The 25,541-nt window shown below is 43.6% G+C and overlaps 1 protein-coding gene across 1 annotated transcript in view; it reads left to right on the top strand.

Annotated features, from left to right (window-relative positions):
- The window catches only part of TOM1 (tobamovirus multiplication 1), a 45,226-nt gene extending 20,360 nt beyond the window's left edge, over window positions 1-24,866 (top strand). Inside the window, exons 7-11 of the mRNA XM_086804727.1 lie at window positions 23,175-23,220; window positions 23,317-23,380; window positions 23,666-23,719; window positions 23,811-23,888; window positions 24,061-24,866. Of these exons, the coding sequence (XP_086660853.1) occupies window positions 23,175-23,220; window positions 23,317-23,380; window positions 23,666-23,719; window positions 23,811-23,888; window positions 24,061-24,153 (335 nt within the window). The 3' untranslated portion in view covers window positions 24,154-24,866. The remainder of the gene's footprint in view (window positions 1-23,174; window positions 23,221-23,316; window positions 23,381-23,665; window positions 23,720-23,810; window positions 23,889-24,060) is intronic.
- Window positions 24,867-25,541: the final 675 nt, after the last annotated feature.

Genomic DNA, 25,541 nt, shown 5'->3' with positions numbered 1-25,541 from the left:
TGGTACTCTGACCACACCTTGGATGAGAGGTGGGCTCAAGTAACAAGATAAAACAATCACTCGCAGGCATAGATAGCTTGGTGTTTCGTAAGCATTTTTGCTTCACATAGTTTATAGGCATTTTGGCCACCAACTCACACTACTCTCTCAAGTGCTCATGTTCTCTTCCATCTGCTCTCTATTGTTCCACCCACACATGGTAGAAACAATCTTCAAGAGAGCACGTAGGACAAGAGAACACAACATAGGGTATGTTGTGCTTGTCATTACCCTTTGAAGTGTCCATGTTCCCTTCCATCTGCTCTTTCTTGTTCCACCCACACATGATAGAAACAATCTTCAAGAGCACGTAGGACAAGAGAACACTACACAAGGCATGTGAACCATGAGTTCCATAAGTCCAATGCATCCCAAATAAAGGGAGCCATAAAGAATAATCCATAAACCTTAGGATGGATCCAGATCCCTAGAAAAGAAGACCAGGAATCCATAGACCTGTATACCATAATCCTTGTATACTATAACTCTCACCACATACTCCGTGCTAACCACACACCTTGGAGTAGAGGTGGACTTTATCCATAAAAGCATCATATCCATGAGATATCCAAAGATTTCTTCTCTATAAACTGGGACAGATTCGTCCATAGAAATTGCTTGTGAAGCTCAATATCTATATAAATCTCGTCCAAGAAAGAAATCTCCATAGATATAATCCATCCCAATAAAGGAGGCCATAAACAATGTTTCCCTGAAACCATCTCAAGGCAAACAACACCATTTCTCCTTGCATGGCTATACAAGGGTTAGTGAACATCAAAAACACTTCATAGTAAATAGCCAAAGCACCAACTTTGCAAACTCAAAGTATACTTAGCTTTTCTTTGCCAGGTTGGTCATGAAGCCAAAAGAAATATCTCGTCACCATATCCTTAAGATATTCCGAGATATATCTCCATATAGCTTGCCTGTAAGTTTGATAATATAATCCACAATATCCATTTGGAAAGAGTGCTAAACGTGTGCACATAAAGCCAACTCCACACTTCCAAGATAAAATTTTGAGAATTCATAAATTCTTAGATCAACAAGCTGTCTACTGCTCATGCTCTTGCTTCATAAGCTATGAAGTGGCTGGCCATGCTGAATAGCAATGATGGTAAGTGTGGTTCCCACTTGAGATCTTTTCTCTTCCTTATTGATAGAAGGAAGCCTCCGCTTCCAAGAAAGCCTATGCTGTGATACCAATGAAACTCGCAGGCGGTGGGCGGTGCCCGGGGTACTAGGGCCTTTGACACACTTGTTGATACCATCAATGCATATTAAAACATTTAAAAGCTGGACAAAACATCCACAAATGCTGAAAATGGATCTTGCACATGTGACACCACATAGAGGTTGGAATGAGCCGACTCTCCCCTTGGAGTATTTTATTACCCAAGGAGAATAATATCATGTACAAGCTTTGAGGGCCTTACTCTCCCCACGGGAGATGCCGGATTATCCATATACAAATGCCATAACACAGTCCAACACGAGGCAACCAAGCCGGAACATAGGCTGTAGAAATGCCAAGCCAACAACATAATCCATATACCTCCGTGTGGGTACTGATTCTTTCCCAAAAACCACAGGTCTTCATGCAATAGAGCTGGTAGAACAAGTATAACTCTCCATTCAGTCGGTACAGTAGGTATAGGGAATGGTATAGCAAGTACAAAAGTTGGTACAGTCGATACAATGGGTGGTACAGCAAGTACAACAAGTACAAGGATTGGTACAACAAGTACAATGGTTGATACAATAGGTACAGAGGTTGGTACAACAAGTACAATGGTTGGTACAGAGGCTGGTACAACAAGTACAATGGCTAGGAATCATAATAAATGATTAAATACCCTTGCCTTCAGTATTTCTTCGCGATGGAAGCCTCCAAAACAGTCCCCAACAATCGGTATTCTTCATGGGCAGCCTTCAAGAGAGAGAGAAAGAGAGTAGCCATCATTAGAGAAGCTTGTAACGGTGGTAGAGGCTAGTGTGTAGCAAGAGAGCCTCTCTTAATGAAGAGAGAGGGCTCCGATTTATAGATTTGGGCCTCCCATGAGGTAAAATGGCAAGAGAAGGCTACAATGACAAGTGGAGAGCCACACAATAGCTGAAGTGACAAGTGTGAGGCCACTTGTCTCACTTTGATCCACTTTCTAACAAGTGTCAGGCCACTTGTCTCACTTTAGTCCACTTTCTTGCCACATGTCCCAATCTAAGAGATGGGTCCTTCCATAAACTTTATCTCTAAAAATATCCCAACTGGTAGACGTTCTGTCAAAAGGACTTTGCCAACTCTTGGTATCTGCTCAATTCTAGATGTAATGACGCGAACAGAATTTTCATCGGAGTCGGGCCAAAAATAGCAACTCTCCTAAATTTTAGGAGTGTGGTCCTTTGTATTCTAGGATAATCCCCCATTCCCAAAGCTTGTACTTTCCAAATATTTAGACATCCTGGAGTCCACCAGACTCCTTTCATACTAGGAAATGTCCAGGCTGGTGACACCTGGAGGCTTTTGTCTATCAAATTTCACTTTTTGGCAAGTAATACATGTGCGTACATAAGCCTCAATGTCTGTACGCATGCTTGGCCAAAAGAAATATCTTTCTATCATGCGTGTCGTAGGTAAAATACTTTTATGACCAACATAAGGTGGAGCGTGACATTTCTCCATAACCTTTGGACACACATCCTTCACCACACATAGGCAATTATCCTTCATAAGATAACCCTCTTTGATCACATAAGAGGCATGCGAGTGACCAGCCGTCAAATCAGTGCGCCTTGTGGACAAAGCATCTGTCACTATATTCTTCTTTCTCGGAGTATGTACAATCTGAATATGGAACATGGAAAAGAAGTTTGCCATTCTCATTTGCTTCTCTGAGAGCTTTGTTTGAGATAGAAAGTACCTCAAGCTTTGATGATCTGTCTTGACTACAAATTCAGCTCCAAGAATATATTGCTTTCATATTTTTAAGGCATGAATTACAGCCAAGAGCTCTTTTTCATAAATGTCCATATGGATCTCGGCATCATGCAATCGACGGCTCTCATAAACAACTTCACGATCCTCTTGATTTAGGACAGTCCCTATACAATTTCCACATGCATCACATTCCACCGTGAATGGCTTTTGCAAGTCGGGAACAATCAACACGTGTCCACAAATAATAGCATTTTTGAGCTGCAAAAAGGCATCTTGCTCACTGGAAGTTCATTTGAAGGTGGCTTTCTTCTTTGTAAGATCATGCAATGGCGAGGCAATCTTAGCGAAATGCCTTACGAGTACGCACCTGATGTACATTTTACAACTCTGGCCAATTTTGAATGGTTTCAATCTTAGCAGGATCCATTCTTACATCATCTTTGGATACAATGTGTCCCAAATAGTGTATCTCTAAGAGAAAGAACTCACTTTTCTTAGCATTTATGAAGAGTTTATGTTTTCGCAACTCTTCAAATATTGTAGCCAAATGAGTCTTATGCTCCTCCTCATTCTTGGAGAAAACCAAGATATGATCAAAGAATAAACCTGTATATTTACGATGGGGTCGAAATATCCTGTCCATCATACGGTTGAACGTTGGCGGGGCATTGGTAAGGCCAAAAGGCATCACCAAAAACTCATACAATCCAAAAGCTGTCTTGAATGCGGTTTTATAGACATCTTGGGATACCCCACAAATCTGGTGATAGCCACTCTTTAATTTTAAGTCTATACGGCTGAAAGAAGCCGAGCCATCAAGCTTATCCAAGATGTCATCTATGCGTGGGATTGGAAACCGGTTCTTGATGGTGAGCTTGTTTAGAGCTCGATAATCCACACACATGCGGAACGATCCATCCTTCTTTTGCACAAGAAGCTCAGGAGAACAAAAGGGTGAGGAGCTTGGCTGAACCAAACCCTTCTCCAAAAGCTCATTAACCCGCTTCATGCGGCACTCACACGATATACTGGTTTGTTAGGTGGGGAACTACCTGGCACAAGATCTATGCGATGATCCTCGGGCCTCTCGGGAGGTAGCTCTCTTGGCAATGCATCGGCAAAACAGTCTTTATATGCATTAAGAAAATTCAACCTATCTTGAGTCAATACATCCACATTCACATTACTTTGTTTAATTTTGTCACGAACAAAAATCAAGTACACGGAAAGACTCTTTTTCATTGCCTTATTAATTTGGATGTGAGATACAACTGGAATGGAATTTCCTTTCCGAGCATCAATGACATGCATGCGACCTTTATGCATAAAAGTGATCTTGTTGGTTTTATATTCTTTGCGGGGCTCAAGCCTACGATGCCAAGGCTTACCAAGCAATACATCACATCCATTATGAGGAGCAATCAAGAAATGCTCATGATCCAAATAACCCTGTATATGTATGCGCAACTTGTCAATAAGAGGAGTCACCTACACCTCTTTGCCAACAAAAGTAGCCTCTGCCTCAATCTGGGGTCCCATGTTCCCAATCTCTATGCCCAAGGCAATTGCCATCTGTGTAGATATGAAGTGATCTGTTGCACAATCATCAAACATAAATAAGGCAGGCTGATCCTTGATTTGTTCCCAAGCTTTGTATACCACTCTCTCTTTGCCATCATGCTCAGTGTTACCCTGTACATCAGGAATGGCATGCACATTTACCTTGGGTGTCTTGTCCTCTTGCTTTTGCTTGCGGGTAGGGCATTGCCTAAACACGTGCTCTTTACTACCACAAGAAAAGTATTTCCCCTCTTTTGCATATTGCTCCCTTTCCTCGGCAGCCAAGCCAAACTTGTTCTTCTTTGGTCCAATGTCCTTGGATGGGGTATTTTCAGCTTTACCTCCCTTTTGGGCTTCCTGAAAGCGCTTTTTAGGTGGCTGTCCACCTTTTTGCAGGTTTGGGACAGCCCTCTATTTGCCCTTAGAACCTCCTTGATCCTACTTAATTTTAAGCACCAATTGCTCTGTAGTAAGAGCAGATGTTATGAGCTGTTGAAGGGTGTGTTGCGGGTGCAATTCGATGCTCGAACGGTAAGCTGGTTGCACCCCGGAGTGAAACTTCCTTTTCTTTTCGTCTTCGGAGAGTTGCATAAAGGGAGTAACCTCAAGCAAGACTTTCCAAAATTTGTTGACATATTGTTGCACACTCTCATTATCTTTTTGCTCAAGTCTATCCCACCTTTGTGTGAGAGTTTGCTTCACATTTGGGACAAAAATTGGGTATAAAATCTGTCCTTGAACTCTTTCCAAGTACAAATGGGATCTTTGGTGGTCTTTTCAGTGATTCACCAATGGGCAGCTGTCTCCTTCAAAAACATGCTTGCATGACGAATTTTAGACTTCTCAGTGAAGTCCTCATCACTAAAAGCAATGTCAAACTCAGCCACGAAAGCAAGCACTTTGGAGGCATCATACTCTCCATGAAAGGCATCAAACTTCACGGACTTGTTTCCTGCCTTAAACTCTTTGAGCTTTCTGGGATGTGATTCATGTTCTTCCCTCTTTCTCTCTTTCCCCTATCCAACTGGGCAGCCCTCTCTGCATGGGCTTCATGAGCAACCAAAGATGTTTCACGAGGTACCGTGGCATGTGCTGTGACCGCTCCCTACAGGAGGCCTACAGATCGGAAGACTATACACACATATTTAGAACACTTAATTTAACTGTTATTAAACAATGGAAACAACATCAGTAACACAAATATTGGAAATACTAAAAATACAAATGACACCAGCATTGGGACCGGAAAGGGCTGTCCCCCCCTCAATACTTTTTGTATTTCTTGAAGTATTTATATTTGTACAAGTGTCACGGGTCTGACACGCCAGATTTCTCCACAAGGGAGTGAAAACAACCAAATAAAACTGGTTCAAGTCGATGAAGAGGTGTTGGTCGGAGTAGCCCCAAATCACAGGCTCATTTCCACCTTCACTGGGTGGACACTTGCCTTTCACTGGTCTTCTGGGACCGTGCACCAACAGGCACGCCCGTACTAACATAGGCCAAGGGGTACACCACGGAGGGAACGTAGCCTGGCTCTCCCCAATGAGCTTTGCTCCCAAATCCCTGGTGAGTCTAACCTTCACTGGCTCTCAGAAGCTCTGAGAGCGCGGTTAACAACACCACACAGGGAAATATACTGGCCATACTAGGAAGAATTTCCTGAACATGGTCAGCATATACATGCCATGCTCCTGCATTACACAACTTAAAGAATTCTTTGAATTTTAATTAACAAATTTCAGAATTACACAAATGAGAAAACATGAGGGCACTTGGTACAGTGAGTATATTTCGTGTACTACAGGTACGATTCGCAGCAGGTACAATCAGGCACATCATGTACTTCACACGTGTGCAGGTACAACCATCTTCCTATGGAGTGACAGTCCCATAGGTAAGACACCATCCTGGCCATACACGGGTGGCACCAACAGGCTCCCGTCCATATAGCACGAAGCAAATCACACATGGGTGACACGAAACTGGTTCTCGTCCATGTGACGCAACATTGGTCGCACACGGGTGGCACTGATCTGGCTCCCGTCCATGTGACACCATAAAGCTGGTCCTTTCACATGGGACACTGGCCTGGCCCCATGTGAACATGGCACAAATCTGGCCGCTCTATGGAGTGACAGTCCCATAGAAGTGGCTCTCGAAATGGAGATGGACCAAATGGTGACATCCCCCCAGGCTTGTAAACAGTTGACCTGAACTGAAAAGCCTCAAGATCCTGTAGAAGCTGAGGGTAGTCAGCAAAATAATCCTCAACTACCCACTTTGCATCAATTGGTAAATAATTTTTAAATTTGACAAGGTATCTCTTGGAAAGCTTCCCATCTGGTAACTTTCTCTCCTTGTGAAATACAATCTGCGTTGGCTGAAGGATCTCCTCAAGCTCATCAACTTTTGGCCGATCTTTTGTGAGACAGGCTCCTCTGGATCTGGCCCCACATACTTCCGTAAAAGACTCACATGAAAAGCATTGCGAATCTTCCAATGGCTGGGTAAAGCAAGCCTGAAGGACATTTCATTGATCTTGTCAATCACTTTGAAGGGTCCATAATATCGAGTAGAAAGCTTTGGATATGATCCCTCTCGTCCTGGCCTCTTTCGAAGCCTAGCTTTCTAAAATTTCAACAATACCTAATCACCTTCCTTGACTTGCATGTCTCTTCTATGCTTGTCAACAGTCCTTTTATGCTTATCTTGCGACCTTACAATGGCTGTCTGCACCTGAGCAAAGGCTACATCCAAGTCACGCACATACTCATCAGTTGTAAAAATCTCTTCCTTTGTACGAGGGATGGGTGGCAAGACCACCATGCCATAAATAATCTCAAACGGGGCCTTTCCCATGGAGGCATGAACTGTGTTGTTGTAGGCAAACTCTACAAGTGGAAGATACTTCTCCCATGCAGTCTTTTGATTTGCCACATAACACTTCAACAAATCCAACACGGCTGAATTTGCAGCTTCACTTTGGCCATCCGTTTGGGGATGATAAGCTGATGAAAACTCAAGTTTAGTGCCCATGTTATGAAATAAAGCCCTCTAGAAGAGGCTCGTAGTCTTGGGATCTCTATCCCCAACAATGGACTTAGGCATACCATGATGCTTGAAGATGTTAGCAAGAAAAAGCTTCACCATGTGATCAACTTTAATGGTTTTCTTGACGGGCAAGAAGTGAACTTGCTTGCTAAACTTGTCCACAATGGTCCAAATAGCATCATTCCCATGTTTAGGCAAGTCCATAATAAAGTCCATAGTAATACTTTCCCATGGCTGCGAGGGAATAGGCAATGGCTGAAGCAAACCTGGAGGTTTTTGCCTGTTAAATTTCACCTTTTGGCAAGTAAGACATGCACGTACATATGCCTCAATGTCTTTACGCATGCTTGGCCAAAAGAAATATCTCTCAATCATGCGTGTAGTAGGCATGATACCTCGATGACCAGTATAAGGTGGAGCGTGACATTCCTCCATAACCTTTGGATGCATATCCTTTACCACACAAGTAGTTATCCTTCATAAGATAACCCTCTTTGATCACATAAGAGGCATGTGAATGACCAGCTATCAAATCAATCCATATATGGCAAAAATCAACATCCAAATGATACAAATCTTGCATGGCAGATAAGTCCCCATGAGAGGCCACTGAAACTGTAGCCATATAAGGTTTCCTGGATAATGCATCTCCCGGGGTATGTATAATCTGAAAATGAAACATGGAAAGAAAGTTTGCCATTCTCATCTGCTTCTTCGAAAGCTTTGTTTGAGATAGAAAGTATCTCAAGCTTTGATGATCTGTCTTGCCTACAAATTCAGTCCCAAGAAGATAATGTTTCCATATCTTTAAGGTATGAATTACAGCCAAGAGCTCTTTCTCATAGATATCCATATGAAGCTCGGCATCATGTAATATACGCTCTCATATGCAATTGCATGACCTTCTTGATTTAGGACAGCCCCTATACAATCGCCACAAGCATCACATTCCACTATGAATGACCTTTGCAAGTCGGGAACAATCAATACCGGCCCATATATGATAACATTCGTGAGTTGCAAGAAGGCATCCTGCTCCTTTGGGGTCCATTTAAAAGTGGCTTTCTTCTTCGTGAGATCATGTAGAGGGGTGGCAATCATAGCAAAATGCCTTATGAAGCGCTTGTAATATGAACATAAGTCCAGAAAACTACGTACTTGATGTACATTTTGCAACTCTGGCCAATTCCGAATGGTTTCAATCTTGGCAGGATCCATTCTTACACCATCCTTGGATACAATGTGACCCAAATAGTGTATCTCTGAAAGAAAGAACTCACTTTTCTTGGCATTAATGAAGAGTTTATGCTTCCGCAACTCTTCAAACACTGTGGCCAAATTAGTCCTATGCTCCTGCTCATTCTTGGAGAAAACCAAGATGTCATCAAAGAATACACCGGTGAATTTTCGATGGGGTCGGAATATCCTATCCATCATACGATTGAATGTGGCTGGGGCATTGGTGAGACCAAAAGGGATAACCACTCTTCAAATCAATCCGGCTGAAACAAGCCGAGCCATCAAGCTTATCCAAAATGTTATCAATACGCGGAATTGGAAATCTATTCTTGATGGTGGAGCTTATTTAGAGCTATATAATCCACACACATGCGGAATGACCCATCTTTCTTTTGAACAAGAAGAACAGGAGAGCAATAAGGTGAGGAACTTGGCTGAACCAAACCTTTCTTCAAAAGCTCAGTAACCTGCTTCATGATCTCTTCTTCTTGTGTGGCACTCACATGATATGCAGGTTTGTTAGGTGGAGAACTACCTGGCACAAGATATATGCGATGATCCTCGGGCCTTTGAGGAGGTAATACTCCTGGCAATGCATCTAACAAAACAATCTTTGTATGCATGAAGAAAATTCAGCCTATCCTGAGTCAAAACATCCACATTTTCATGACTTGGTTCAATGCTATCACGAACAAAAACCAAGTACGCAGAAAGACTCTTTTTCATTGCTTTATTAATCTGGATGTGAGATACAACTGGGATAGAATCCCCTTCCTTGCCAGCATCAATAACATGCATGCGGCCTCTATGCATAAAGAAAATCTTGTTTGTCTTGTACTCTTTGCGGGGCTCAAGCCTATGATGCCATGGCTTGCCAAGCAGTACATCACATCCATTAAGTGGGGCAACCAAGAAATGCTCATGATCAAGATAACCCTGAATATGTATGCGCAACTTCCCAATAAGTGGGATAACCTGCATCTCTTTACCAACAAAGACAGCTTCTACTTCAATTTGAGGCCCCATGTCCTCAACCTCAATACCCAAGGTGGCTGCCATCTGAATAGAGATGAAGTTATCTGTTGCACAATCATCAAACATAAATAGAGCGGGCTGATCCTTGATTTGACCCCATGCTTTGCATACCATCCTCTCTTTTCCATCATGCTTTGTGTTTCCCTGCACATTGGGAACTGCATGCACATTTGCCTTGGGTTGCTTGTCCTCATGCTTTGGTTTGCGGTTGGGGCATTGTCTAAACATATGCTCTTTGCTGCCACAAGAAAAGCATTTCCCCTCCTTTGCATATTGCTCCCTTTGCTCGGGGGTCAAGCCAAATTTGTTCTTCTTTGGCCCATGATCCTTGGATGGAGTATTTTCAGCTTTACCACCCTTCTGGACATCTCGGGAGCTCTTTTTTGGTGGCTGTCCTCCTTTTTGCAAGTTTGGGACAGCCTTCTCTTTGCCCTTAGAACCCCCTTGATCTTGCTTAAAATCCGGAGTGAAACTTTCTCTTTCTTTCATGGAGTTACCTCAAGCAACACTTTCCAAAACTTATTGACATACTGCTGCATACTTTCATTATCTTTTTGCTCAAGTCTATCCCACTTTTGGGTGAGAGTTTGCTCCGCATTAGGAGGCAAGAATTGGGCATAAAATCTGTCCTTAAACTCTTTTCAAGTGCAAATGGGATCTTTGAAGGTCTTTTCGGTGATCCACCAATGGGCAGCTGTCCCCTTCAAGAACATGCTTGCATGACGAATTTTGGACTTCTCTGAAGTCCTCATCACTAAAAGCAATATCAAACTGGGCCACAAAAGCCAGCACCTTACAGGCATCATACTCTCCATGAAAGACATCAAATTTCACGGACTTGTCTTGAACTCCTTGAGCTTTTTGGCATGAGGCTCAAGCTCTTGCCTCTGTCCAACAGGGGCAGCTCTCTCTGCATGAGCTCCATGGGCAATGATAGGTGTTCCACTAGCCAAAGTGACATGGGTCTTTGATTCTTGTGGCCCCACTGCATGTGACCTCGCTGAAAGATGCCTTGTCTCACCACGAGACAACTCAATGGGCAAGGTCTTTTGGCTTGCATGCCGACCACTATCCCCACGATGTACATACCTAGAATCCAAATGGCCTTCAGCATGCATAAATCTGTTTCTTTTTGTGCCATGAGGAGTGGATGCATGGCGGGAGGTGACCGAAACTTCTTCTTTATGCAAATATGATCTCAACCTTTGAGAGGCTAGGTCTCCATGTTGCAAACGGGGTGGATTCTTGAACATAAGCTGTCCATCCTGTCCCTCTTTAAGGTCACCCTTGCGGATAAGATAAGAGAGTGCCAGCTCCCTTGGCTTCTTACTCACTTCTCGAGCCATAGACTCAAAAGTCATGTCCACCATAGCATCAGCTTTCTTGGCTTCTATGACACTTTGTACATAAGGGTCTTCATGCAAGAATTTCAGCTCTTGCTCTTTTGCCTGCAAGAGCCTCTTCATGTGCTCCAACTCAGCCCTCAATGCATTGGGCTCTTTCTCGTGCATGGGTTCTTTGCCACGTGATGGCTTTCCCATGTATGCACTGTCATAGACTCTCTCAAGAGGCTTATGCCTTCCATGCAATGCATCGGAATCCCGAGAAGCACTTGATTGGCCCCTCGAATTCAGCACTTCCAATGGGTTGCCCTGGTTGTCCATTGAATTAAGTGTTCGTGCTTGCTTCCGATCTCAAAACTCCGTGTCTCCTCTTGAGAAAGAGAGACGACCTGGCTCCGATACCAATGTGACCGCTCCCTACAGGAGGCCTACAGATCGGAAGACAATATACACATATTTAGAACACTTAATTTAACTGTTATTAAACAATGGAAACAACATCAGCAACACAAATACTGGAAATACTGAAAATACAAATGACAACAGCACTGGGACTGGAAAGGGCCGCCCCGTCCCGCCCCCCTCAATACTTTTTGTATTTCTTGGAGTATTTATATTTGTACAAGTGTCACGGGCCTCACATGCCAGATTTCTCCACAAGGGAGTGAAAACAACCAAATAAAACTGGTTCAAGTCGATGAGGAGGTGTTGGTCGAAGGAGCCCCAAATCATAGGCTCATTCCCACCTTCACTGGGTGGACACTTACCTTTCACTGGTCTTCCGGGACCTTGCACCAACTGTCAAATCCCCATAGGGTCTCCTCGTAGAACGCTCCTGGTGCAAGACTCGAAACCTGCAAACAAACCATACAAACATGAAGGGGGTGCAGGCTTGACTCACCTCCCAACCTTGACAGCCGTGGGCAAGCCCACAAGTCTTGGTTGTCCCCACCGAGCCATGAGCTGAGCTAACTAGATGAACGTACCGACCAATCTCTACTTCGTGACGTCCCATACCGCCAAATTTAATATTTTTAAATAAGTGGCTAGCCTAGAAATGTTATCATCATAAAGACATTTGTCTTTGTCTCTCACCACGAGCTCTCACAAAGACACGCGAGACTCTATATGACTAATGACTAACCTTGGCCACCCTTTTATAGGCTTTTGGCCGGTCATCGGGCGTCCACACTTGGGTGCTCGTCCGTCCATACTTGGGTGCCCGCCCGTTAGTCTATCCCTAACTCAGCTCGCCAATCAGCTTGCCTAGCTCCAAGCTTTCCCAATCTCGAAGCTAGTCTTGTGTGCGTGTAGCACACGGTAAATACACACTGTGCACATGACACCAATAGGCACACTCGTACTAACGCAGGCCAAGGGGTACACCGTGGAGGGAACGTGGCGTGGTTCTCCCCAATGAGCTTTGCTCACAAATTCCTTGGTGAGTCTAACCTTCACTGGCTCTCAGAAGCTCTGAGAGCACGGTTAACAACACCACACAGGGAAATATACTAGCCACACCAGAGGAAGAATTTCCTGAACATGGTCAGCATATACATGCCATGCTCCTGCATTACACAACTTAAAGAATTCTCTGAATTTTAATTAACAAATTTCAGAATTACACAAATGAGAAAACATGAGGGCACTTGGTACAGTGAGTATAATTCGTGTACTACAGGTACAATTTGCAGCAGGTACAATCAGGCACATTAGGTACTTCACACGTGTGCAGGTACAACCCGCCAGGTACTATGTAGGTACCTGTACTTGCAGCAGGTACAGTAGGTACATATGGGCAGCCAGCAGGTACACGTGGGCAGCCAACAGTTGCAGGTACAGTAGGTACTGGTCAGGTACACGTGGGCAGTCAGCAGGTACACATGAGCAGCCAGCAGGTACAGCAGGTACACAAGGCATTAAATGAGCAAGAGGGTGCTGTACAGCAACAGGTACAGGCCTGGTAAAGCAGGCGGGTACGGTACAGCAGCAGGTACAGGCCTGGTACAGCAGGTGGGTACAGGCCTGGTACAGCAGGCGGGTACTGTACAGCAGCAGGTACAGGCCTGGTACAGCAGGCGGGTACTGTACAGCAGCAGGTACAGGAGGCGTGGGCAGCCCTGCAGGCAAGTACAGCTGCAGCTTCAGTAGGCGTGGGCAGCAGGCGGGTACAACAGCAGCTTCAGTAGGCGTGGGCAGCAGGCGGGTACAGCATGGAGGATACCAGGCGATGGAGAGAACAGAGCAGGCGATAGAGAGAGAAATCCAGCCACCACCCACATGGGAAATATGTACTAGTCTTCCATGCAATAGTTGCTTATAGAATTATTAAACTCTAATCAAAGGTTAGTTTATAGGCACCCACACTAGAAAGTAAATGTCCAGCCCAAATTTAAATGTGTGTGAACACATTAGCTTATAAACATTAAAGTTATCCTACGGAGTGACAGTCCCATTGGTAACATCCTGGCCATACACGGGTGGCACCAACAGGCTCCCAGCCATACAACACGAAGCAAATCACACACGGGTGACACGAAATTGGTTCCCGTCCATGTGATGTAGCAGTGGTCGCACACGGGTGGCACTGATCTGGCTCTTGTCCATGTGACACCATAAAACTGGCCCTTTTACATGGGACACTGGCCTGGCCCCATGTGAACATGGCACAAATCTGGCCGCTCTATGGAGTGACAGTCCCATAGAAGTGGCTCCAGAAATGGAGATGGACTAAATGGTGACATGTGCTTTATGAATCTGTGGCTCAGAAGCATGTGACTTCCTTGAATGATGCAATGTCTCATCACGAGACAACTCAATGGACAAAGCCTTTCTGCTTGCATGTCGACCACTCTATCCATGATAAACATGCTTTGAATCTGCTTACCAGACTGCCACTCATCACAAACCTGAGGACTTGGGAGAGAGTGCTGAAAGCTAGTAAGGTTTGCTCCCAGTTTTTGCTCATACTCCAATGACCTTCATTGGCTCGTCTAAAAGTGAGGGCGTCGTTGGGGTACTGACGGGAAAGATCACCATCCCGGTGGCCTTTCATGGTGAAGGCAACTGGGGGTGATGCTTGCCTACAGAAGACTTGTAAAAACAACATTTAATCTTAATATTATCTGAATTTGAGATACAGAAACAAGTATCTGATAAAGATTTAAATTCAGATCTCAAGAGAGAATACGGTCCCTTTCAATGTACTACTAATTGGTGCAAACAACAGGTACATGCGTGGCCACCAGCAGGTACAGATATGGCAGCCAGCAGGTACAAAGGTGGGAGCAGATGCAATTGGCAGGTACAGAATTGCAGCACACAGGCGGGTACAAAATTGCAGCAGGCGGGTACTGACTGTAGGTGGGTACAGAACTGCAGTAGGCGGGTACTGAGCTGCAGGTAGGTATAAAACAACAAGCAGGTATTGAACTCCCGGCAGGTACTGTTGTAGCAACAGCCAGGCGGGTTTGAGGAGACGTTTACTTTCCATCAACCACTCCCCACTTACTATCCACGTGTAGAGAGGATTTCTTCCCGTGCAATCCTTAATCTTAAGTATGATTAGGACTTAATCAAAGATTAACTCTTGGGCACCTACATTAACAGGTATCTAGCCAATATTTTAAATATGTGTGAACACCCAACCTTATAAAGATTAAGGTTTACACTACTTAATAGATTTGACATTTAAAAAGGGCCAAAAAGGCAATACTTACGACCTGTTCACATGCCACATCAACTCGTTAGCAGACAGCACACCCACGGTATACTGGGGGCGCCCTTGTCCAGTGTATTGGCACGTCAAAGCAGGCAAACACATGAAAACAAACCATGCGAAAACAAGTTTATGCATGCAAACATAAATGCATGTGCACATGTAATGGACAAAATCTCCCTTTCATGAAACTTGTACAAGAATTTCTTGTTGGGCGCAAAACTTGCGAGACAGAAATGTAAAGTCTTGGTCTTCCTATGGAGTGACAGTCCCATAGGCAAAACACAAATCCTGGCATGGGCCTACCTATGGAGTGACAATCCCATAGACAAAGCTCGGCACAAATATTAGTCCTGCCATGGAGTGACAGTCCCATGGGTAAGACGAAATCCTAGTCAATGGCACCACCCCAAACTAATTAATCACACAAAGCGCCACCACGAGCTTCTCCAGTACCAATCTTTCCATTCCAACCTTTGCCTCTATCGGCAAATCCCATTGCTCATGAAAAGATTCAAACTAGGTCCATTGCTAAACCTGTGGAGCCCATGCGCTCTGCTCTCCCTGAGGCACCCTTAACACATCATCTCCTTTTGCCGGTGCCTCACATGGACTCTAAACCACTTGTGCACACGATTGGTGCACCCGCAAGGAAACCACCCTTTCAGTGTTTCCTTTGCCATGGATCCAATGGAGTGGCTGAATACCCTCAAAAGAAACGTCTGTCAATGCAACCACAATGTCATGGTTGTGGAATTGACCATTACTTCAAAGATTGCCATTCGCAACCGGTTTCTCACTCCATAGTCAAAGGCATGTCATCCCTCAACGTGTTGAGCGTTCTACATGAGAAGATTTCGACTATCCCATTGAATGTCGTCACACAGTTGCAAGCCAAGCTAAAGAAGGCCACATCCCAAACGAAACAATGCTCTAAGCACGTTGGCCATGGAGAAGATTGGGTTAGTATCCGCACTGGCCCAACAAAGACAACGTCATCCTCCTCCGGGAGCGATGATTGTGTCGAACTGTCACTTCCCCATGCACTCCACCAAAAACTCACCAAACGGGAAAAACGACTGGCCAGTTATTCCAATGCCATTCTTGAGAAGCAACGTCGTCAGGAGGCCCAAGTACTGGTAGAGCAATACTTGGCTCAACTTAAACCACCATCCGTTTTTGTAACTATTGATTTTGTATCTGAGTGCGCACTGTTCCCCATTGAACCTAAACTTCCGTACCAGGTAAGATGGGAGCTCCCGCAAACGCTCAAGACCGAGGACGATCCGTTCGCCAACATGATGTTGACAACCGATGATTTTGCCTCTCATGCGTCTCCTCATCCTCCAATGCCTATTCCCTAAATGGCCAAGCTCAAATCCTCCAAATCCTACGCTCACATCGAACAACTCGATGCGAACAATGACACAGAGTTTCACAACGACTCGCGAGGTCTGCACACTAAATTTGCTGAGGTCTTTTATCCTTCTAGAGCAACCAACTCTCTATCTCCACACCTGTCAAATAAGGACCAAATCGAACTACCATATACTATTACTGGTCCATCCTATGATCATGGCTCCGTCTCTCAAGAAGCTTCTACTCATCAACGCGACCTGGCCGGCCTTTGCCTTCCTTTCCTTCCAAATCTAAATGCCCATTGGAACCTTGTTAAAAGGCAGTCCAAATTTATGGAATGACCTTCGGGATTGGATGGAATGCAAACTACAGGCTTCTATGGAGGAGGACGTTACCTCAGATTCCTCGGATGAATTTGAGTCCCATCATCTAGACTTACTCATCACCACAACCTAGAATCCAAAGGTGCACCCACAATTCACGTAAATGCGCTGGGCCGCTACGTTGAAGGTGATGACACCAACGTCGCTTTGCCCATTTCCTATAACGGACATGTGGTCAAAGGCATCCTGGATGGAGGTGCTGGCGTAAGCATCCTCACACAAATATGTTGGGAAAACTGGGGTCAACCATGCCTTGATCCCACCACCTTGGTGATCAAGCTTGCGGACGGGAAATCTGCAAAATCCCTGGGCATAGCGCATAACCTCAAGGTAAAAGTCTGTGACATGACATTCCACCTCACATTTGTGGTCATGGACTTTCGTAATGCCGCTTATGATGCCATCTTGGATCGACCCTTCACGAGACAAACCTGACTGATCCACGACTGGGACATGCATCATGTCTACCTTTGCAAAGGGTCTCAAATGCTTAAGGTTAATTTATATACCTGGCACTCACATACCATGGCCAAAGCTCCCGCTCCCTTTGCTAAAGACTTTTGACCACCACCAAGAGCAATGATCTCTTGCTTGGTGAGGCTTTAGGGGTGCTGACCAATAAGCACATTATATATATATAAAAAAAGTCCCTAGGTAATTAGGATCTAGCTGATTAGAACCATGGACACACCTTTTGCCCTCACCCATGCACAACACTTGGAAATCTCATTGGGCTCTGTCTTGTGCACACACACCGCACAAAGCTTCATCATCGACAGCCATCTAGGTACATCTTTGGATGGAGGGACCATGGTGGGTGCAAGCCTAGTCAATGGTATGATCCATCACCTAGATCTTCTTAATCACTCTCGCTGCATTCGAATAACTGTGCTTCATGTCTAATCAATCCCACCCTTAACTTCTTCTTTGGCTCCAAGTGTCTGGATTCTCGTCATCAGCTACCACTTCTATCACCATAGGATCCCAGAGTTCTAATGTCCGAAGAAGACAAAGCATAAAAGGAAAAAGAGAGAACACCGCAAACCGATACCTCCATGAGAGTCAAAATACCTATCACGGTGTCTTGACAAAGATGGTAGAGCTTCATATACATTGCCATCGACATGCAACATCTCGGAGCGCAAGCAGTCTCCATGCGGTGTTACCTCCTTGTCCCTCCAGAATTTTCCTCTCACCATTTTCTTACTAACATCATTGTTTTACTAACCCCTTCTTCATCGTATCACCTATCATTGGGATACTGGTCATTAAGTATTCCATGCTAGTCTACTCATTCAAGTACTCTAACTCCTTTAATGAGAATGTCCTACTGCAAAGGTGACATAAAAGTAGAAAAACACCAAAAACAAAATATAGAGTACTACTGGGCTCATACAAAAAAGAAAACTCAATAGCGTCCAACAGACTAGCTGAATACGTAATTGTTTGCACTCCACTAACTTCTTTTTATCTTACTAACTCCCCCATCCTCTCTCATCTCCGGAGAGACAAGAGCACTAACCAAGTGCGACACTTTCTCGGGTGTCTCACCAACCCTTGATCGATCATGAGGACGCGATCGACTTTAGGAAGGGGAGTATGTTAACCACATCTTGGTTAATACATTCCTACGACAGTTATGTCCGTACACTTATGAAATGCGCGATCCTCTTTCACGGAGATCCCACACGATCTTTGTAAGAGAGCTTGCATCATCCGTTGGATTAGAGTAACCGTCTTGGTGTGACAACGAGTGCGGGAGGATGGCGGCGATGAGCAGCTATGATATAGCTTTTGAGCCATGCTCGAGCTCGGCGGATAGGCAACTTTCCACGACATGCTAGGGTAGACATTCTTATGATAACTTTGTCCGCACACTTATGAAATGGGCGTTGGTACTATATATTGTAAATCTTGTCATTTGATGAGGGAAACGCCTTAGAGACGCTCCCAAGTATTGAGTTTCGAAGGACAGACAAGAGGATCTTTGTCAGTTGGCCAAGCCACGAAGAAAAGCCTTGAAACTATGTTTTGGGCGCCCCGGGTCACTTACTCTGGACGGCCTAGTGGAAAAAGGGTTGGAACTATAAAAGCCAATTTCTCTTGTTTGTAATTCATTCTCCCATTTGTGCGATAAAAGTGGAGTGCTCTCTCTCTCTCTCTCTCTCTCTCTCTCTCTCTCTCTTTCTTGCAACTCTAATCTAGAATATGTGGTGTGCTTAGGGTTAGGGTTTGGGAGTGATTAGTGCTAATCACTTGTTTCCTCTTGCTTTCTCTCTCTTTCTTGAGTGATTAGGCTAACCAGCGCGATCCTCTTCCGTCGAGATTCCACACGATCTTCGCGAGAGAGCTTGCATCACCCGTTGGATTAGAGTAACCGCCTCGGTGTGACGACGAGTGCGGGAGGATGGCAGTGACGAGTGGTGACGGTGGAGCTCTTGAACCATGCGCGAGCTCGACAGAAAGCCAACTTCCCACGACACGTTAGGGTAGGGTTTCCTTAACAAGATACTCAATCATGCCACCATTGTCACATGAGCAGAAGCTCTGTGTCTTCTTTTAGCCCTAAATGCCTTTGATAGGAACATATAGATGCAAAACCCAAAGAATATTTGGAGAGAGAGAGAGAGAGAGAGAGAGAGAGAGAGAGAGAGAGCAAATTTTCAGTCCTAATTTACTATATTAATATCATACCAAAAAGTATGTTTAACTTGATAGATTTGGAAGATTGAAGCCTTCCCAAAGAGGTTTCTTGATCAGCCCCAAAAGTGCAGGGAAAACTGATGAATAAAAGGAAATGGTAGACTCTACTTATATAGTATCTCTTGCTGTCTATGGAGCTGGCCAACCAGCTGTTGGGGCCAATTGGAGGACACCAGAAAATACACGCAAACGTTGCCGACTTCCCGATATGCATGGAAAACATTGCCGACCTTCACACATGTGAATCTGCCCTCCTGCCAACTGCTGTCCAGCTCCATCTGAGCCTTAAAAAGACCTAAATCTGCTGCCATACTTGTGGTAAATCTAGGATCACCATGTCCATGTGGCATGCACATGACACAAGCTTTCAAGGACTTGAACTTGGTTGTATCTAAGGCTCCTTATTTAGCGCTCACCCCGTGGGATGATCCATTCCAGGTTATCATAGATGCAAGTAATATCACCATAGGAGCTGTTTTACGCAAAATGGTCATTCAAATTTTGACAGGTTTCGTAAAGTGAATTATGGAAAGTAGAATTACTTGGTCTATGACCGGGAACTCCTTGTTGTGATCCAAGCCCTTAAATCACTAGAAACATATTCTTCATGGACGCAACTTTGAGTTTCGCATTGATCATCAAGCTTTGCGTTGGCTCGAGACGATGCCAAGTGCGCAGTGGAGTAACCGGCAACATTTTTGGAGCTAGATCTTCGAGCTGCCCTTGCCTGTCGAGTCCAAGTGTGTCCATATGCTCCATGATCTTTGGCCTCTTTGCTACTTGGTAGCGTTTCTGGGTGTGGTAGGTGAACTTGTGGTCCACCTTGTCTAACTGGATCTTGTTGTGGATCATATGCCCTCTGACTTCTCAAAGCTTGCAGTCCATTGCGGAGAGATCATAAAACTTGTTGATGCGGGTAGAATATGCCTAGCAAATCCCACAAACGGTTGCACGTCATATGTTGTAGTTGGGATCTCCCAATTGAGTATAACTCAATCAACCTTTGACATAACAACCATACAATTTGACAATTCATTTTTTTGCAAATGCCAATGTAAATTTAAACGTGACTGATTTTATCAATCACTATTATTCTTATTGACTTAAAATATATAGGAGTGAGTAGATTTATTATAATCACTATTTACTCTTGCCGAAAAACCTATGTAAGTGAGTAGACTTTATCAAACACTATCACTCTTATTGACTCAAAACCTATATTATAATCACTATTACTCTTATTGACTTAAAACCTATATTATGATCACTATTACTCTTATTGGCTTAAAACCTATATTATAATCACACTGACTTAAAACCTATATAAGTGAGTAGATTTTGAAATCATTTTGCTCAGATGTAATCACATATGTGGTCTGCTCTAGGGTTTGCATTCTAGAAATCAGGTTTTCCTTGCTCTCTCTTGGGTGCCTAGGTCAGAAGTGCTATTTCTAGCCTTGAGCAAGAGGGGAGGTCCGTGAGATGATGACCATAGCTCAGAGAATATAACCTTTGATATAATGGTTAGGTATCATTTCCTTATTTGGAATGGATTGTTATTTCAAAATGGTAAGGTCTATCTACCGGATGTTGTGGAGGTGAAAAATAGGATCCTAATTGGATGTCATCATACTCTTACAAAAATATCTCGGAGCAAAGTGAATCTAATTTAGTGAAATGAATGTTTGGACTAAGATGAAGGCATATATCTAAGACTCTGGTAAAGTGTCCTCAATATCAAGTGTACAAGGCCAAATGTCTTAAGGCTGGAGGATTGTTACATCTTTTAGAAATCCCGATTATTCAATGGTCCGAGGACTTTATAGTGGAGCTACATCGATCCAATAGAGGACTAGATACTATTTGGGTAGTTGATCGATTTACCAAGATGGCTAGATTTTAACCTATTATGTCTACCATTAAGACGCGTGAATTTGCGCAATAGTTTATTGATCAGCTTTTAATTCTAATTACTCCATTTTTCAAAATTGAGGGTACAAATCAAGCATTTAAGTGTTGTGCTTATATGCTACAATATCATTGCTCAAAACCTCCTTGTTTGGAAACCCAAATTTTGGAAAACCTAATAAAAAAAAATCCTAATTAAACCCTTATTTTTTAAGGGCATTTTTTGTAAGGGATTAGACCTTGGCATTGGGAACTCTCCTTTGCTAAGACCTTCCCAAATTCATAGGATATCATGGCTACCCACATGTTCATTGACAATTTCGATGGGGAAAGTTTCCATACTTGGTAGACTAAACTAAAATTTAGTCTCATGAGGGAGGACCTTTGGCCTTTCATTGGAGGAGACGAGAAGATGCTTGAGATTGAAGATGCAGCTTAGAAAGCATGGAAGCTTAGGGATCAAAGAGACTTTGGCCTCATAGCTCTTGGTCTCCGTGATAATTTTAGACACCATGTTGTAGATCTCCCAACCTCCAAAGAAGCTTATGAAAAGATGGACAAGCTTTTTTGGGCTCAATCAAATAACTCCAAAGTTTCTTTGCAGATAGAGTTATATAGTCTTTTAATGCAACCACATGAGAGCTTTGATGCTCATGTGAACAAGATGAAGTCCTTAATGAACTAGCTTGCAGGTCTAAAGGTACAAGTTGAAGATGATGTGGCCTTGGCAGTACTCATGAATTCCATGTGTGGGAACCTCATCATCACATTGAAGAACGTGCCAAATATATTACCTTGGAAGGAGTCATAGCCTCCTTCAAGGAACAATAAAGGAAGATAAACAACAAAGCGGAGGGGAACAACTCCTTTCAAAAGAAGAATTTCAAAGGTAAAAAGTGTTCCATCTGCGGAAGGAACAATCATGCAGTGGATTGCTATGCCAAGAAGCCTTGCAACATTGTGGAAAAACCAAACAATTGCTTTTACAAGAAAGCAAAGGTCAATGTCACAGAAGAAGAAGAAGAAGCTTGCAAAGAAGATACAGCAAATTGTGCTGAGTATGAAGACTTATGGGCTTTTTTAAGGTCTACCACACAGAAAGTGGCTTGACTATCATTGTACTCTACTCCAAGGATAGAATCAGACAACTTCTAGTGAAACTATGTCATAGGCATAGATTTATCCAAATGAAGTGTGTACTAGATAACACTTGAGGGGGGAGTGTTGGAGAGCAAGCCTTATCCAAGTAACAAATGGTGTGTGTGTGTGAACAATCTCTACGAAGGCTTCATATGTATGTGTGTGTGTAGATAGGGCAAAAAGGAGAACTCTACTTGGGAGACGAGCTGATGATTAGGGTTTGGTGTGAGGGGTCAATGTTGAGGGGGACGGTTTTCTTGAGAACCCCAATCATGAATAAGAGCTAACAACTCTTCCCACACGAGGCTGTCATGCCTATGTACTCTTGTGTGCTTGGCTGTGGTTGCAATTCTACCACTAGTAATAAGTATGTGCTTGTTAAGCACCATATGGATAAATAATACTCCTACCTATGGAATTGCCTTATAGGCCAACTTTCGATTGTTCCAAATTTTGGAGATTATCAGAGTTGAGATTTCACTCGGCTTCTCCACACACAGATACACCCCCCCCCCCCCCCCCCCCCCCCCCCCCCCCCCGGGCGGCCCCCGGGCCCGCCTGCTGCCCCGCTCCCCTCAAAGCCTCTTTCCCCCTTTTCTTTTTGTACCAAAGAAATGATACCTTTTTCTCCCAAAATTCCCATCGTGAAATTTTTGAAAACTTAAGAAAAAAGGGGGGGTGGGGTGGGTGGAGAGGGATGTTTTGGTGGGGGTCTGAAGGTTGAATTTGTAAACATCTCATCTGTTTTGTTGCAGTTGTATCCTTCTTCGCTGCTGTTGGCTTCTTGTTGTATGGTGGAAGGTGCGAAGCTCCACTGTGTCCATTGATGAATGTTTTAATGTTTTTGAACATGCCTCCAACCACAAATTTAGTGTTTCTGAACATGCGTTTGTTCAGGCTGTTCTTGATGCTCCGGCGGTTTCCACTAGAATCAAAAGGGCGTCGAAAGAAACTAAGAGAGGTACACAAATAATGCATATGAGGTTTCTGCATTATTGGTGCTGTGGCAGTTTTTAGTGGACCTATTTGTTATTAAGTGATGGTGCACCCTCTTTTTCTCTTCCAGTTCATGAAGTTGCATTTCTCAAAAGCCACTCACACTCACTGATAAACAAACTGTATGGGCCTAGATGGGAAGAACTCATTCTATGGAGTTCCTTTTCTTCTTTTATATTTTGGGTCTTTCATGTAGATTTGCAGCTTTGTTTTCTTGGATTGACTTTGCAGGCTGTGCTTGTGATGGCAGGTCGGATTCGTCACAGCCATATGCTTCACATGCTTTATCATCAGAACAGTTGTGGTAAGTCGCACATCAACTACATGGAAGTTTTGTTTTGATTTTGAGACTAGTGATTTTGGATTGAGTTAATTGTTTGCGATGAGCTCTTCAGGTAGCATTGTCAGCATTTGATGAAGATGCTGACTTGGATGTGCTGAATCATCCCTTACTGAACCTGATATACTACATGGTAAGGTTCTATTCTGTGTCCCTTTCTTCTAAGAAAGGTAGAAAATTGAGGAAGGTAGAAAATTGAACTTAGTGTTGAGGTCATGTCAAGAAGTGTCTATTTATGAATAACATGAAGTGGTTCTCGACAGTGATCTCTTACTGAGTTAAATTGTATGTTTGTTTTTGGGCAGCTCGTGGAGATCTTGCCATCAGCATTAGTATTATTCATCCTACGCAAGCTTCCTCCGAAACGCTTCTCAGCTCAATATCACGCTATTCGTTGATTGGTGGCTTGCTTTATTAACAAATGCCTAAGCTCATGTTTACGGGCCAGTGAACCTATCTTGAAGGCTTACTCAAAATGTGATGGCGTTTTTTGAGCATACTTTGCACTGGAGCTATGCGTAGGAGTCTAATTGGGGGGTTGCATACTTGGGTAATCTGTTTATCTTGGGAAGTTGTCCACTTTTTGCAGCTGCAATTCTGGGATGCTGCTGTGGTTAGATTTTGTGCACTGAGTGTGTTTCGGACAGATTTTGATCATTCTCCAAGAGCCTTGGTTTGGGACGCTTATATTATTTTAATAAGGTTGTGATGATCAATAGGAAAATCACCACGGCCCCATTCAAGGAAACACCAAATGAGTATGTGACGGAGAGGTGAGATAAACTAATCTATAGTCCTAGGAGTCTCAAGGTATCGTTCCACCTCCCAATTGTCAGATTAGGTTAAATCACTTGATTAGCTTTTAAGTGGCCATGCTTTCAATGCCTTCCGCCCTTAAGTTCCTCCATGTAATTACAGAGACTTGAAAGGTGATCAAAATTACATGAGCACATTGGTATTGTGCATTTTTGAAATGGGAATAGAACAAGGGATGAAAGTGTGCTTCCCTTTTTGGCTTTCACCACTTGTATCTATGAACACAAGCGAATGTATGTTATTGCAGTACACTGTAAAACTCTCAATAGCTCGGGCTCAACGGTACTTATAAGATATAAGATTGTCCCTCAGGGCTGAATTTTCAGACTGGGCCTGGTACCTTAAGTGCACACATAACAAGTCTTAAATGGAGCGGAAATAGTATTTGAATACTTATTGTCAGTTCAAACTCTTAAAAGTACAGAGAGAAGGCTTTATTCTAGAGCAAAGCCACCGAGTGAAGATAACACAGTATTGTGGTACTCAAAAAGAGTACAATCATTAAATAGGTGGGAGAAAAAAGAGTACAATCATTAAATAGGTGGGAGAAGCATGTACTTGGTCTCTAATTTTAAACTATTGTCACGAGGATCATTTTCTTGTAAGCAAGCACTATGAGGAAATTTAACACTAGTTTCTTAGAGCTCCAATGAAGTGATTTAACACCTAATCGTGACGGTTATGTGATGCTCGTTAGGATGTGCTTCACAAGACAAGCAAGTGGTGGTGGAGAGCTGGGAATTGAAAATCTCTTAGATTTAGCACGTGCGTGTTATGGGTATATAAAGGTTTAGAATAAGAATGAGAATACGTCATTGACCAATCAATACCCTACATGCTACGACCAACATCATGGCTACCATAGAAAAATACATAGCACATCAGTGGACAAAGAGTGCTCCAAGAAATGATGTTAGGCATATTACTCCACAAGGGTTGCTCTAGTGAGCGTGACTTTGTGGGAGGGAGC

Source organism: Cibotium barometz, chromosome 11 (genome assembly GCF_041138505.1).
Source record: "Cibotium barometz isolate CiBa-2024 chromosome 11, ASM4113850v1, whole genome shotgun sequence".
Taxonomy (NCBI): domain Eukaryota; kingdom Viridiplantae; phylum Streptophyta; class Polypodiopsida; order Cyatheales; family Cibotiaceae; genus Cibotium; species Cibotium barometz.
This window is presented reverse-complemented; position numbering and strand designations above follow the sequence as displayed.